Source organism: Choloepus didactylus, chromosome 8 (genome assembly GCF_015220235.1).
Source record: "Choloepus didactylus isolate mChoDid1 chromosome 8, mChoDid1.pri, whole genome shotgun sequence".
Classification (NCBI taxonomy): domain Eukaryota; kingdom Metazoa; phylum Chordata; class Mammalia; order Pilosa; family Megalonychidae; genus Choloepus; species Choloepus didactylus.
This window is the reverse complement of record NC_051314.1, coordinates 36,895,586-36,911,412: the sequence shown is the minus strand read 5'-3', so window position 1 is coordinate 36,911,412 and position 15,827 is coordinate 36,895,586. Positions and strand designations below refer to the sequence as shown.

The 15,827-nt window shown below is 40.7% G+C and overlaps 1 protein-coding gene and 1 long non-coding RNA gene across 2 annotated transcripts in view; one reads left to right on the top strand and one right to left on the bottom strand.

Annotated features, from left to right (window-relative positions):
* The window catches only part of EEA1 (early endosome antigen 1), a 160,792-nt gene extending 150,447 nt beyond the window's left edge, over positions 1–10,345 (bottom strand). Inside the window, exon 1 of the mRNA XM_037845172.1 lies at positions 10,010–10,345. Within this exon, the coding sequence (XP_037701100.1) occupies positions 10,010–10,033 (24 nt within the window). The 5' untranslated portion in view covers positions 10,034–10,345. The remainder of the gene's footprint in view (positions 1–10,009) is intronic.
* A 2,658-nt stretch (positions 10,346–13,003) lies between these two features.
* Positions 13,004–15,527, top strand: LOC119543225. Its single transcript, XR_005218537.1, has 2 exons — positions 13,004–13,039; positions 14,501–15,527. It is a non-coding gene; the product is annotated as an uncharacterized LOC119543225 (long non-coding RNA).
* Positions 15,528–15,827: the final 300 nt, after the last annotated feature.

Below are 15,827 nucleotides of genomic sequence, written 5' to 3'. Positions count from 1 at the left end.
CATCTCTCAGTTCTTACTTGACACGACTTTTCTTCATCACACATAGCTCACACTTGTCTCCACTTGTCTCCTGAATGCTGGACCTGTAATTCCACCTGCCTATCGAATATCTCCACTGGGATATCAAGATCTCAAGTTTATCTTCCTCCCCAAACCTGTTCTTCCTCTTCTATTCTTTACCTGAGTCCATGCCACTGTCCTCTCAGCTATACAAACTACTCCTATCAATTCTCTTAACTTTCTTGAAATCAATCTATTTTCTCTCTATCCACAAAGACATTGCCTTAATTTGAACTTCCATCATCCCCTGGACCTAACCAGAGGCCTAGAAATTCTGATTCAGTGAAGGGACTCAAGAATATTTTTTTTTAAGATTTCCAAATAACTCTAATGTTCAATAATTTTAGGAGGAACTGCAATAACTTTTTGGCTGGTATCTCCTTTAATGAATCCATCCTCCAAGTAGTCAACATGTATTATGAAAAAACCATCAAGCACCAAACACTGTATTAGGCCCTAAATATAGTTAAGAAAGAAAAAAATAATCCCCACCCTAAGACATAGTCTAGTCATAGTCTAGTGGGGGAGAAGACAAGTAAAGAAATTACAGAAACAATATAATAAATTTTCTAGAGATATGTAATATGATAGCTACCATATACTGTTTACTGAATGTTGGATACTGTAGTAAGTACTTCAAGAACATTATTTCATTTAATCCTTCAATAACTCTGTGAGGTAGATATTATCCTCAATTTACAGATAAAGCAACTGGGTCTCAGATAAATTTTGCACAAGGTCTCACTCACTCATAAGTGAAGGAGCTCAGGATTTCACTGACGGTCTAATTCCAAAGGCCCATTCTCTTAATTAGTGTGGGGTACTTTGGCAGAAAAAAAATAAAATGCAAGCAAATAACTCCTAGTTGTCACCTGAATTGAACAATGTGGACAACTGAAGGTCAGACATGTCAAGCAGAATAAAGAACTTCTAAAGAGGTATGAAAGGATAAGAAGACAGGGCAAATTCTGGGAAATACAATTATAGTGAGGGGTGGCAAGGGCGGTGCACGTACGGTGGTTTGTGAAAATGAACCTGAAGTGATGTAAAGAGTCCAGAGCAAGGTCTGTGTGCCAAGGTAAAGTGTTTGGACATCTCCTATGGGTACTGAGTAGTCACTACCACATTTTATCTGGTAATACCAGGTATTACCTGGTTTGCTTTTTCATAAGGATCAAGCTGGAAAAATCTTTTTGGAGAGTTTTCCCTAATACAAATCTGATCATTAAAAAAAACTTTCCAGGTTTCCATGGCTTCTTACTGTCTATAGTACAAGGTCCAAAATCCTTAGCATAGTCTTTCAGCCTACCTTTCCAGTCTCATCTCTTACAACCATCCCCATCCACATGAAGAAGAAATATCATAATTCCCTTAGGCTAAGTTTCATGCCCTTGCTTTAGCCTGGCCCCTATACCTAAAATGGCCTCCTCTCCCTGGCCCCTCTCTTCCTGAATCAGTTCCAGCCTCTTCAAGGCCCTCAACAACCTCCATTCCATTGACAGCATTAATTGTATTTTCTTTTGTTCTCATAAACTCTTCCTCTGTGTATCTATCATAACACTTATCACATTGCTTTGTAATCATTTAAGTATCTGCCTCCCTCATTACACTCAAGATCAAAGAACATATCTGCTTCATCTATTATCCAAGCCCAGCAAAGTAGTAGCCACAGAAAAAATTTTCAGTGGTATGTTGAATGAATGTCTACATGTAAGTTCTGAGTCCTCATCTATGAAAAAATAAACGGAGGTTCAAAAAAGAAAAATGATGAAACAAGGGAGTGATACAAAACATGTTCCTTGAAGAAAATTTGAGTAAATAATAACAACAAAACACCAGCATTACCAGCAGCTGACACTTACATAGAGCTTATTGTGGGCCAGATATTGCTGTAATAGCTTTACATGTATTAATTCATTTAGTCTAACAACAACTTTGTGAGTAGCGTACTGTCATTATGACCATTTTACTGAGACACAGAGAAGTCAAGTGTCTTGCCCAAAGTCACTCCTCTACTAAATGAAGCTGTCAAGACAGGATCCCAGGAAAGGTAAAAAAAAAAAAAAAAAAAGAAAAACAAGGAAAAAAAGATGTAGTGCCCCCTTGAGGAGCCTGTTGAGAATGCAGGGGTATTCGCCTACCCCACCTCCATGGTTGCTAACATGACCACAGACATAGGGGACTGGTGGTTTGATGGGTTGAGCCCTCTACCATAGGTTTTACCCTTGGGAAGACGGTTGCTGCAAAGGAGAGGCTAGGCCTTCCTATGGTTGTGCCTAAGAGCCTCCTCCCGAATGCCTCTTTGTTGCTCAGATGTGGCCCTCTCTCTCTGGCTAAGCCAACTTGAAAGATGAAATCACTGCCCTCCCAACTACGTGGGATCAGACACCCAGGAGAGTGAATCTCCCTGGCAATGTGGAATATGACTCCCGGGGAGGAATGTAGACCCGGCATCGTGGGATGGAGAACATCTTCTTGACCAAAAGGGGGATGTGAAAGGAAATGAAATAAGCTTCAGTGGCAGAGAGATTCCAAAAGGAGCCAAGAGGTCACTCTGGTGGGCACTCATACGCACACTTTAGACAACCCTTTTTAGGTTCTAAAGAATTGGGGTAGCTGGTGGTGGATACCTGAAACTATCAAACTACAACCCAGAACCCATGAATCTCGAAGACAGTTGTATAAAAATGTAGCTTATGAGGGGTGACAATGGGATTGGGAAAGCCATAAGGACCACACTCCACTTTGTCTAGTTTATGGATGGATGAGTAGAAAAATAGGGGAAGGAAACAAACAAAGGTACCCAGTGTTCTTTTTTACTTCAATTGCTCTTTTTCACTCTAATTATTATTCTTGTTATTTTTGTGTGTGTGCTAATGAAGGTGTCGGGGATTGATTTAGGTGATGAATGTACAACTATGTAATGGTACTGTAAACAATCGAAAGTGCGATTTGTTTTGTATGACTGAGTGGTATGTGAATATATCTCAATAAAATGAAGATAAAAAAAAAAAAAAGACAGGATCCCAGGGAGTCTGGCTCCAGAGTACATGTTCTCAACCATTAAATTACATTGCCTTTTTAGCACAAGTAAAAGGTCACTGGGATTAGAGGAGAAAGCTTGGTTCTGGATCCGGTTATTTTATCTTTTAATCTCTTCTTTATTCTTAACATGCTTAAAAAAAAAAAAAAACTATACAGAGAGAAAATAATACTATTAATTGTCATGTCTTAAAATTTACTTCAATAAATTGTTAATAATTTCATCAAATTTAAATACTGGGAAGGCTTTCCTCACACCTTAGGTTAGACAAGGCCTTCTGCTGTGCTCTTTCCAGGCTCTCTGTGCTTTCCCATCTTAGCACTCCTCAAAATATGTGATCACATAGTTATGTGATTATTTGAACAATTCCTGTTGTCTCCACTGGACACCAAGCTCCATGAGGGTTCATGTCTGTTTTATTCACCATTGTGCCCAGAGCACAGAGTAGTCCACAATAGATGCTCAGGGAATAAATACGTTCAAAAGTTCTGCCTTATTCATACTTTTCTGCTCACACTGTCAACATCCTAACATAAATTATAATTATCACTAAATAAAATATTCACTCACATCTGGTCACTTCTCCTAATCTCCCATGGTTTCAATACATCATGTGCAACACTGGCAAATTAAACATTCTTTACAACACTTGTTCAACAAATATCAAGCTCCTACTATGTGCCAAATATATTTCACTGCTTAATAAAACTGTATTATTTCCTACTGCCTACAGAACAAAGTTCAAATTTTCAGCTGGATTTGTCTGCTGAAAGAACCAAGAAGCAAAGCCACCCCAGACCTTGATCTCTAATACCATTCCCCACTAAAAGGAACAAGGGCTCCAAAAGGGCTCCCCAGAGAAATGGCTAATTCTGGGGCTGACGAAGGGAAGGTACTGGAGCAATTTGTTTTGTCCAAAGACAAGGAAGTGCTCAGAAAATTGACCAGAACATGTCAAAAGACAACAGGAGCCATCCTGAAAGGGCTCCCATTGTCCAAATGCTGGATAATTTGAGTACCAGAATAATTAAGTACAGTGATGAGTTATACACCACTGGGGAAAAAAATTGAAATTCATGGGTCCATATCAATAATGAATAAAGGAAGAAGGGAGGAAAGGAGGGAGAAAAGGAAGAAGGGAGGTATCCTGCTTACCATAGAAAGCCAAGGGCTAATCAGTAAATGTGGAGAAACTGCTCAAATTGGAAAATCATAATTTTGCAGCCATACTGGCAAAAATTGGATCAGGCAAGACTCAGCAATGGATGCTAAATCTAGGGGAAATGTTTGATAAGGAACAGGATATTGGAATGGTCTTAAAATGTCTCCCACAAACTGCCTAATAGTGGCAAAGGGAAAAAAATAATAATTACACATTAGAGAAACTGGGCAATACCCTGACCCTTGACCCAAAATTAACATCACCTTTGAAGGGCAGATAGACACCTTGGCCCTCCAGATATGATAACCTGAGAAGGATACATCTGCTAGACAGTTTTCTGGCCAAGGATGTATAACCTCAGTGTAATCACAAGGAAATGGCAGACAAACACATGAGGAACAGTTTTTTAAAAAAATTTTTTGAAAGCAAGTGCAGGACTGTATTCTTCAAAAACACCATGAAAGATAGAGAAATGCTGTGGAAATGTTCCAGATTAAAAGAGGCTAAAGAAACATGACAGCTAAATGTAATATCTAACCCTTGACCAGACCCAGTACTGGAAAGGGGAAAGTGGTATAAAGGGCATTATCAGATCAACTGACAAAATCAGAATATGGATGGTAAATTGAATGAATGTAAATTTATGAAAATGACAACTGTATGGCTATTGTGGTAGATTGAATTATGTACTCCATCAAAAGACATGTTCTTAATTTTAATTCACATTCCTGTAGGTGTGAATTTATTTGTAAATAGGACCTTTTAAAGATGATATTCTTAGTTAAGGTGTGACCAACTAAATCAGAATGGGCCTTAGACCGTATTACTAGAGTCATTCATAAGCAGAAGAAATTCAGACACTGTCAGTTAAGCTACAGGGAGAAGCCAGAAGCCAGAAGTGAGCAGAAGCGGAAGAGTAGACACAAGTAGTGAGATATTGCCATGTGACAGGAGGCAAGCCAAGAACTCCAAGGATGGAAGCAAGCCAGCACCAGAATGACACAGGAGAAAGCATAGCCTTGCCGACAATTTGATTTGGGACTTCTAGCCTCCCATACTGTGAGCCAACAAATTTCCATTGTTTAAGCCAGCCCATTGTGTGGTATTTGTGATGGCAGCCTGGCAAACTAAGTTTTCTAAGGGAATATCCTTATTCATTGACATATTCAGGGGTAATGGATCATAATTGATCTTCAAATGATTAAAAAAAAAAATTACACACAGAGAGAGAAAAGTGATCAAATGATAAAGCAAATAGAATAAAATGTTAATAATAGCTAAATGTGGATAGAGAGGGTACTGGTGTTCCTTGTATTTTATTTTTGCAACTTTTTATAAGTTTGAAATTAGTTTCAAATAAGAAGATTAAAAATTATATGATATATAATACACATATATTTACACTTACATATTCATACATATATATATATTCACACACACAACTAGATCAGAAGCCACCAGCTATATGAGACTTTAAACAGTTAAAACATGGTTAGTCCAAACTGAGATGTGCTGTTAGTATAAAATACACACCAGATTTCAAAGACTTAGCACAAAAAAAGAATGTAAATTATCTCATTAAGTTTTATATTGATTACATGTTGAAATATTCTAGATATATTGGGTTAAATCAAATGTATTTAAATTAATTTCACCTGTTTCTTTTTACTTTTTTAATGTGGCTACTAGAAAACTATAAATTACATATATGATTCATATTATATTTCCACTGGACAACGCTGAGTTAGATAATCAAGCACCTCCACAATGAGGCTCCCCATTACCTCTGCAGACCGCTCTTCATTTCTCTCTGCTCTAAATAAACATCTATCTCTAAAAATCACTTTGGTTGTAGGCTACTTAATGGCAGGGATTGTGTCTTATTCACTCTTATATCCCCAGTCTAGCACAAAGCAAGTACTCATAAATGTTTGTTTGTTTAAAGGCAATATGCAAAGGAAGGAGGGAGAGCAAGAGGAACGAAATCATTCCCATCTCTGACGCTTTCCTGATGCTATATAGCTCCTTTCTCAAAAGAAACATATTTTTTTCTCCCAAACATTCTTCAAAACCCCATCCCAAACCCACTTTCTCCAAGAAAACTCTCCACCCTCACAGGTTCAGTCTGCTCTTTCCTCCCCTTTGCTACTGCAGCCTAAATTGTCTATATCACTTACTTTGCATTTAGTCATGTAAGTTCCTTGAGGTAGAAATTGGGTCTCATCTTTTCCCTGTATCTTCCACAGTGATTAGCAGAGTGCTAACCATATAAGTTGAGTAGGGGCTAAAGAACAGGGTGCCAGGAAAAGGGAAATGGATTGGGAGTTGGGAAAATGTGGCTCTAGTCTCAGTTTTGACAGCTACGAATTGTGTTGCCTTGGATAAATCACAATCACCCTTGATTACTATTTCCTCATTTTTTAAATCAGAGAGAGAGAGAGAGACACCTGATGACCACAAAAGGAGCCCTTCTATTTCTACAATTCTGGAATAATTAAATCCATTTTTCTTTAGCAATATTACTAATATTTACAGTAAAAAGAAATCTAATATAGCACTGTTAAATAACAGTATGTTTCTTAAGAAAGAAATGACAAAAAGTTTATAAATCACCTAAGGTATAAAATGCTGATCATCTTTCTGGCCATATTTCTCTTCAAAGGACTTTTAAGCAAAATATTCAATAAACATATATTGGAAATACTTCAACATTTTTTCAAGCCCTTTCAAGCCTCAGATAGACACCTTTTAGTAAGCAAATGCAAAAAAAGAACCAGAAACTAAATTTTCTATAAAGTATCATGAACTTTAGTGACGACGTTCAAAGACCCTGAGTTATAAACAGTTATGTTGTCTGATTCTCCTTTCAAGATGCTATTTAAAGATCACTATTGAGAAGAACCTTATCTTCAAATAAAAGGGTATATGAAAACATAATGTTAAAAGAATGCATACAATTTCAAAGTTTGTGGATTATTTCAAACAAATGTCTAAATCAGCAACTATAATTTTAATCTTATATCTTAATACCTCTGCTGGGAAACAAGCTTGTCGGGTAAAATAAAATGGTTGCCATGTAACATAATTGAAAGATTTAAGTTATACCTGTTAGTAAATACCACCTGTACAGTTAATACAATATTACTATATATTGCATACAGTATTACAATATATATTCTCAACTAGTAATGCAAATCGCCAGATTTAAGGCTTTTATCAAAATGCTGCTGTTAGATGCAGAGCATTAACACTAACCCACTTACAAGGCAAAAACAGAATGTGCCTCTCATAATCTAGTCTCCAGCAACTCTGGAGCCTCATCTCCCACCAATTCCTGCATCTCATCTCCCTTCCTGAGCTTAATTTTTCTCCCTCCCTCTAATATGACCTGCCCCTTTTATGACTCCATGCCTTTGCATTTGCTGTTCCCTCTGCCTGACATGCCCTTCCCTCTTTTGAACTGGGAATATACATATTCACTGAAGCTTTCCCTGATTGCCCAACACCCTCCCACAAAGCGACTCCCATGGCACTCTTCATTCTTCTACAACATAGCACTTTAATTACTTTTAAATGCTCCCCTGCTCCCCACCCCACCAGCTGTGAGTTCTAAAGAGAGGACCCATATCTTATTTTAACTCTGTTTCCCAGGCCCTAGCATAATGCCTGGCATATGCCAACACTCAATATAAGCACAATCAATAACAGTTAAGTGGTTAACCGTGAGAAACACTTCAAACTTTCCTTTGAAAGAGTGCAGACATTAAACACAGTGGTCCTCCACCAGGGGCGATTTTGCCCATTGAGGACATTTGGCAAAGTCTGAAGACATTTTGGTTGTCACAACAGGAGGGTGCTACTGGCTTCTAGGGTAGAGGTCAAGGATGCTGATAAACAGGACAGCATCTCGCACTACAACAAAGAATTATCTGGTCCCAAATGTCAATAGTGCTGAGGTTGAAAAACTGGTGTGATTCATATATGATGATTCCAAAGCACGTCTCAGCAGTAACCACAGTGAATTCCAATTTTGTAGTTTCAACTGAACCCTCTCTAATAGATTAGGTGTATGCACCAACACTAAAAATAATCCTTATATAATGCTTAACATTATATATACCTTTATATAATGCTTAACATTAAACCAAAATACTGAAAAGTATCCCATAATTCGGAAAATCAATCTATAATTACTGAAAGTTATTCTTAAGTCAGTAAATATTTTGTTTTATTTATAAACTCTAAAGCAAACCACAGGCAAACTAATTTACACTTGTGGAACTATGACAGAAACACAGTCTAAGGCATGAGGCAGTCAGTTCCTCCAGATCCCATAAAAGAAAACTCTCTAAGTACTGCCAAGTAAATCATGCACAGAAGACTTCACTGTCAAACATAGGAACTGATGGCCAGCGTATAGGGCATGTCCTTGCTACGCCAGAACCAATCCTTATCAAGATTTAAAAAAAACTCTGATAAAACTGCAAAAAACAATCAAAAGTCAATAGTGTCAGATACAGAAGTTAACTCTTTCTTCCCCTGATACATGACCAAGAATTTCACATGACCTCAAGAGTGCACTAAAGAAACAAGAACACTCCCTTTTTATATACCAGATGACTCAACTCTCTTTGGTACATTTCATGGCGCATATTATAAATTCACTAATTTCTTTGTCCTTTGAACTAGTTATCCTACTCTTCTGTAACCAAATAAGTTTGGCACCTACTTTTCAATCATTTACATTTTGTTACAACCTATCGTTGTCTCAAAACAACAAAAAACTATCCAAAATAAAAACTCGACTACAGCAACTTTTATAGGAAAAGAGACTAATTGTTTTTCTAGGAACTGATTCTTAAACAATACACCTACAGATTTCCAATGCTCTAATCTTTACATCTTAAGGTTTTTCCAGATTTCAAATAAAGATAGCTGGCAGAAACCGAAGGAGTCTAAGTGCATACCTTTTGAATAAAGCTTACTGCGGATTTATTCTTGGATTGCTAAAATAAGGTACTGGGCTTGGAAGGGAAATACATTTTTAATCAGGAAAAAAAAAAAAAAGTTTCCAACAATGAGTACTATCTTCCTCTCAATTGAGTTTGTCAGTTAGTGTTAGTGCCACGACTGGGCCCATACTAGGCCGGGTTTCACCACATCGCCCTCAAATAATGTCCAGATGAGAAACCTAAGCTGTGTATGACAGGTGCGTGTCGTGTAAAGTTGGGGGGCACGGTGGGCGGGAACGGTGGGGGAAGATCTAAGCTTCCCGCAATATCCCACCGGGCATTCTCCAGCCCCGCAGGCGGCTGGCCGGCCAGTCAGTCCCACAGGCACTAACTCTCCATTTTCATTCCCATTCCGAAATCCGGGGAGGAACGCTCAGACACCACACCCTCGAGCTCAGCTGCCCTCTTGTACTGACAGCCCCGCGCGCGAGCCCGACGCCGCGTCTGGGGGCGCAGGGAGCTCGGCGCCCCGCCCGGGGCTCCCGCCTGTCGCCCCTCTACCCGCCCTACCCGCCCCCACTGCCCGCCCCCGGGGGCGGACGACGGAGGCCTAATCGCCTCCTGGGCTGCGGGGCCTAGAGAAGGAAGGAGCCCGCGCTGAGGAAGGGGCGCCCGCGCCGCCGACTCGGCTCCTCCAAGCGGCACCGGCACCCGCAGGCACAAGCAGACAGACCCACGGCCCGCGGACTCAGGCTCTCACGTGCTGCCGGAAAGACGGTTTCACTCTCTTACCCTCTGCAAAATCCTTCTTAACATGGTTTAAACAGCACCCAGCGCCGCCGCGGTGACTCTCCGGACCCACCGGCCCCCACGCGGGGCCACTCACTACTCGGGGGTGCGCGGGCGGGAGGGACTGGACCAGGAAGGGGCTGGGGGTGGAGGACAAGACGAGGCGGTGGCGGCTGCCGCTGGGGCAGCCGCGATTTCCCCTCAGGAGGCGAGAGGGAGCGCGCGCGAGCGAACGAGCGAAGGGAGAGGCTGCGAGCACCCGCCCGTCCGCCGGGCCGCCCCCATCCAGCCGGGCCGCCCCCGGAGCTGACAGCTGGGCGGGCCCGTTCGTGGCCGCCTAGGGACTCGGCCGGCGCTGCCCCGCCTTCCCCGCCTGTCCATCCGCCGGGGGGGCGGGCCTGAAGGAGGCTGTCCCAGGCCAGCGACCAATCGAAAGCGGTGATAGCGTGGGCGGCCGAGTGACAGGCAGGCGACAAGACGCTGGCGCCGTCGCTCCTTCCGGCGAGTCCGATGATCGCCGCAGCCGCCAAGCGCACGCCCGCTCTCTGTTGGAAGCCGCGCCCGCGCGCCCTGCCGCGTGACCGCTGGGAGCCGGGTGGGGACTCGGCCTAGGGGACAGTGCCCGACTGGGGCGGGAGGAGGGGGCTCCCGGGCAGGTACCTGCTACTGCGCCTCAGGCTGACTCTGTAAAATTTATGTGATCCTTCCCTTCACCGCCCTAGTTCTGGACTAGACGTGCAAGCCTGAGCTGAAGCCTCATTTCTTCCGGAAAAGCTGGCGACCTCTTAGCCCCTGGATGGAAGCAGACCAGAGAATCGCAGACATGCTTAACCGGTCTGTTGAGCTTCCCTCCCCTTTTCCAATCCCTGGTTTCCTTTCCCTACTTGTTTCCTGCTTCTCATTTCAGCCAGAGAGAAAGTAAAGAGAATCACAAAAAAAAGGGGGGGGGGGGGCTGGTGGTGGTGGTGGTGGTAGGAAGAAGCTGGAATTTGAGCTGGCAAGAGAAGTTTATGGTTGTCCTTTGGGGATCATAGCAACAACATTTACAGAGCCGATGTCGTTAGCATACGCTGTTTCTTTCTCAAGTCCATGCTCTGGCCCATTCTCCTAAGGAATTTAGAAACCCATTCTGATAATAGATACATGAAGTAAGTCATCTTTAATGTCAAACAAAAGTATTTTATAGATTGGGAAATATAATGAGGTCACACATAAGCAGTGTGCCAAAACAAGGACGTGGACTTTGGAACTGACTTCCAGGCAGGATGTCATTATTTAATCTCGAAAATTGCAGCTCTTGAGTCCTAGCAAAAGGCTCGGCTTTCATTCTGGGGGTAAGAGAGAAGACTTTAATACTGCTTAAATAGGAGAAGAGGGTGAATAATGCAAAAAGCCTTACTGAAAGGTACCCTTATTCTACCAAGCAATGAAATGGAATGCTTATTGGAAAGCACTTCCAGATCTTTTGAGAATAACAGCAAATTAAATATTATTTTCAAATGAGTTAATGAATGTGCAAGTGTTTTGTAAAGTGTAAAGCATTATATAATGTAATAAGTTATTTCTATCCCAAACATATTCTGATTTTGATTCTCTTCATAGTAAAACAGTCATACCTACAATTAATTCATTACTAATCACTATTGATAATAACATTCAAACAAAAATTATAGAGCACACATTTTTCCATTTTCTAGATAGTACTCTACTTTCAGACAATATGGGGAAAATTTTACTGTTTGATTGTGACATAAGTTGATAAAAGTGACACTTCTTTCTCTTTTTTCTTTGTTTTTCAAAAATTTGTTTGAAACTCCTTATTAGTGTCACATGCTAAGGCCTACCCTTTACTGGAATTCTCTTGTGCAATCTTTTGACTAATGTAGTAGACTCTCGTCTACCGTTTAGCTAGATGGATTATTCGAAAAGCTGTACACTTCCCTGCTGTTTATGGTAACTCCATCACTGGAATAATATACTAAAGAACTTAATTACTCCAAAAGAAAATAAGCATGTGGAGAGACATAATCATGTAAGAATACCCTCCACTAATCATGCAGCTTCCCACACAGAACAGCTTTGCTTACCCTATCTGACCACAAATTCCTATTGATTCTTCTTACTTAACATTAAGCATTTTTACTTACATTAATATTCCCATACCAGCCCCATCAGCACCTCCAATCCATTGACCCCTCTCACTTTCTATCAGCTATTTCCTTAGTGTACTCATTTCTGTCAAAACCCAGCTTAAAGTTCACAGTCCAATGTTAAAGCATCCTCCCACCTTTGCAAGTATGCCTAATGTCTTCACTTTTCTCTCCCTCCTACTCATCTAGCAGAGCCCAGCCCTAGTTCAACCCAACTATCCACCTGCTCTGTGCTGGACAGGAACAGCTGAATATCGTTAGAGATACACATATATAACTGGGGTTATTACACTCCTTTTACATTAACAGCCATAGATCTCAGATTGGCACTTGTGCAGGTTTGTATATATTATGTCCCTCACAAATCAATGATCTTTTAATCCAATCTTGTTGGGTGGAACATTTTGACTGAGTATTTCCATGGAGATGTGACACACCCAACTGTGGGTTATACCTTTGATTAAATTATTTCCATGGAGGTATTAACCTACCCATTCAGGGTGGGTCTAAATTAGATCACTGGAGTCCTATAAAAGTTTGCTCCGGATAAACTAAGAGAGGACAAAATGCCCCAGAGCAGCTGAGAGAGACATTTTGGAGATGGCCGTTGAAAGCAGATGCTTAGAGACATTTGGAGATGCTAACCCAGAGTTTGCTCCAGAGAAGCTAATAGAGGATCCCCAGCTCTTAGAGAGAAATACCCTGGGAGAACAAGCAAGGACTCACAGGAGCTGAGAGGGAAGAGCCGAGAGAAACCCAGAAACATTTTCAAAGAAAGCCATTTTGAAACACAACCCAGGAGCAAAGGACCAGCAGATGCCAGCCACGTGCCTTCCCAGCTGACAGAGGTGTTCCAGACGCCATCGGCCATTCTTCAGTGAAGGTATCCTTTTGTTAATGCCTTAGTTTGAACTTTATGGCTGTAGAACTGTAAATTTGTAGTCAAACCCCCTTTAGAAAAGCCAATTTATTTCTGGTATTTTGCCTAATGACAGCATTAGCAAACCAGAACAGCACTCAACACTGCTTAGCAGCAGTCCTATTACACTTTCCTCCTGTATTCTTTCTCAAACTCTCTAAAATGACTTTCAAGCCTATAGTTATTTCACTTTCTTACCTCAATTTTCTTCTTGACCTCTCCATTCCAATGAGGCTGCTCTTGTCAAGATCACTGATGGTTGCAAAATGCCACATCCAGTGATAACATCACTGTTTCTATTTCAGTTGACTCCCAGCTACATTCAAAACAGTTGATCAGTCTCTCCTTAAATTATTTTATTCTCTTGGCTTCCTTGCACAGCACTTTCTGGTTATTCTCCTCAGTGACCACTCCTCAGACCCTGATGACTTCTCCACTGCATATCTGAGCTTTGGAGTGCTCCCACACTCTGTCCTAGGGCCCCTTCTTTTATCTGTCACACACAGCCTACAAGTCACCTATTTGCCCTATTCTCACTCTTCTCCTTGATCACAGCTTCCCATCACAATTACAATAAAATGCATATACCTAAATGAGGTTGCGCAGCCTTCCTCATCTGGCACTGCCTGCTTCTCTGCCCTCCTCTTATAACACTCTTCATTTGGCTCACCATGGCCCAGCCATGTGGGCTTTTATTTCTCAATTGCACAAAGCTTATTTCTGCCTTTGCACTAACTGCTCCCTGTTTAAGAAATACTCTTCCTGAGATCTTGTGGTTAACTTCTTGGCATTCAGATTGCGCCTCCACAGTCATCTCCAGAGGATTTTCTGGGACCACTTCATCTAGTGTGACCTCCAATCTCTATCATATCACCCGTTTTGATTCTCTGCATAGCAGAGAAAACTACTGTTTAAATTTCCTTGGCTTCTCAAACAAATACCAGGCAATGGGTTGGGTTAAACAACAGGAATTTATTAGCTCACAGTTTTGAGGCCAGGAAAAAGTATGAATAAAGGTGTCATCAAGGCAGTGCTTTCTTCCCTAAGACTGTATTTCTGGGGCTGGCTGCCAGTGATCCTTGGTTCTTGGCTCCTCTATCACATGGCAATGCACATGTTGGCCTCTCCTGGCCTCTCCATTCTTTTCCAGTTTCTATTGAATTTTAGCTTCTTGCTTACTGTGGCTTTCTCTCTAACAGTCTGAATTTCATTGCATTTATAAAGGACTCCAAAAATAGTATTAAGACCCATCCTGATTGAAGTGGGCCACCTCATCAAAAAATCCTACTTACAATGGGTTCACACCCACAGGAATGGATTAAATTTAAGAACATGTTTTTCCAGGGTACATAGCTCAAACCACCACAACCACCATTTTAGGTTTTTCTTGTTTGGCTGTATATGTTTCCCCAACAAGAACGTAAGTTCCCTGAGAACAAGAACCTTGTTTCTTGTTCATTGTCGTATTCTCCAACAATTAAAACAGTGTTCAACCCATGGTAAGTACTAAATAAGTACTGCTTGAATGAATGAATAAAATGTATGTGATTATTCCTTTAAAAGTTGCCTGCCAGGGTTCTTCAGTATCTTCCTATTTGTGAAAATACAGTCCAAATCCAACAATCTTTTAATATTATCCAGTAATCCTCTTTTTAATTTTGATATAATATATGTATAAATTTCTTAACTTTTCAAAATTTCCTAGTGTTTATGGGAAACAATTTTCTTCCCTACTGTTCTAGTAAGGGTTCTCCAGAGAAATAGAACCAGCAGGATATGTATTTGTATGTACAAAGTATATAAAGAAATTTATGTGTTAGGGAATTGGCTCATGTGACTGTGGGAAATGGCAAGTCTGAAATGTATAGGGTGGGCTGGCAAGCTAGAAATTCTGGTGGTAAGGGTGACGTTGCAGTCTTGAGTCCAAAATCCATGGGGAGGCCAGTAGGATGGAAACTCAGAGAGGTGTAGATGATGCAGTCTTGAGGCAGAATTTTTTCTTCCTCTGAAAACCTCAGTTAATTTATCTTAAGACCTTCAACTGATTGGATGAGGGCCTCCCATATTATCAAAGGTAATCTCCTTTACTTAAATCCAACTAATTGTAGATGCTAACCACAACTAAAAAATACTTTCTCAGCAGCATCCAGACCCGTGTTTGACTAAACAACTGGATACTATAACCTAGCCAAGTTGACACATAAAATTAACAACATACCTACCTTCTATGAATTACAACAATGTTAAGGCATTTTTCTTATTATTAATTTCATGTTGGACAACCAAATAATTCATTTGCAATTAGAAACAAAACCATGAAAAATCACAACAAAATAAAAAAGGGCCAGATCATGGCTCTGTATAAATAAAGGCAAAAGAGTTTATGGGTTCTAAGGAGTACATATAGAGCAAAACCAGTTATTTGGCAAGTAGCTTTTAAAAAAAAAAAAAATCTGAATTGTTCACTTTTAACTAATTGTATTAGCAAAACTGAACTAACTAATTGAAGCCCAGTATCAATCAGTGCTTGCTTCAGCCCTTAAGATCAGGGTGGAAAGGAAGGCAAAGGAAGACTTCAAGGGAATAGAAAGATGCATGAATTCTCCTGTAGCCCCCCTGGTTTCCTCCAAACTCTAGTTGACTTGAGCAACCTCAAGACAAGTATCTGGTCTGCACTGAATTTCTTTGTGTTAGGGAAAATCCAAAAACAATAGTTATATTTTAAAACCTATTAAAAATAGTGCCCTTAAAT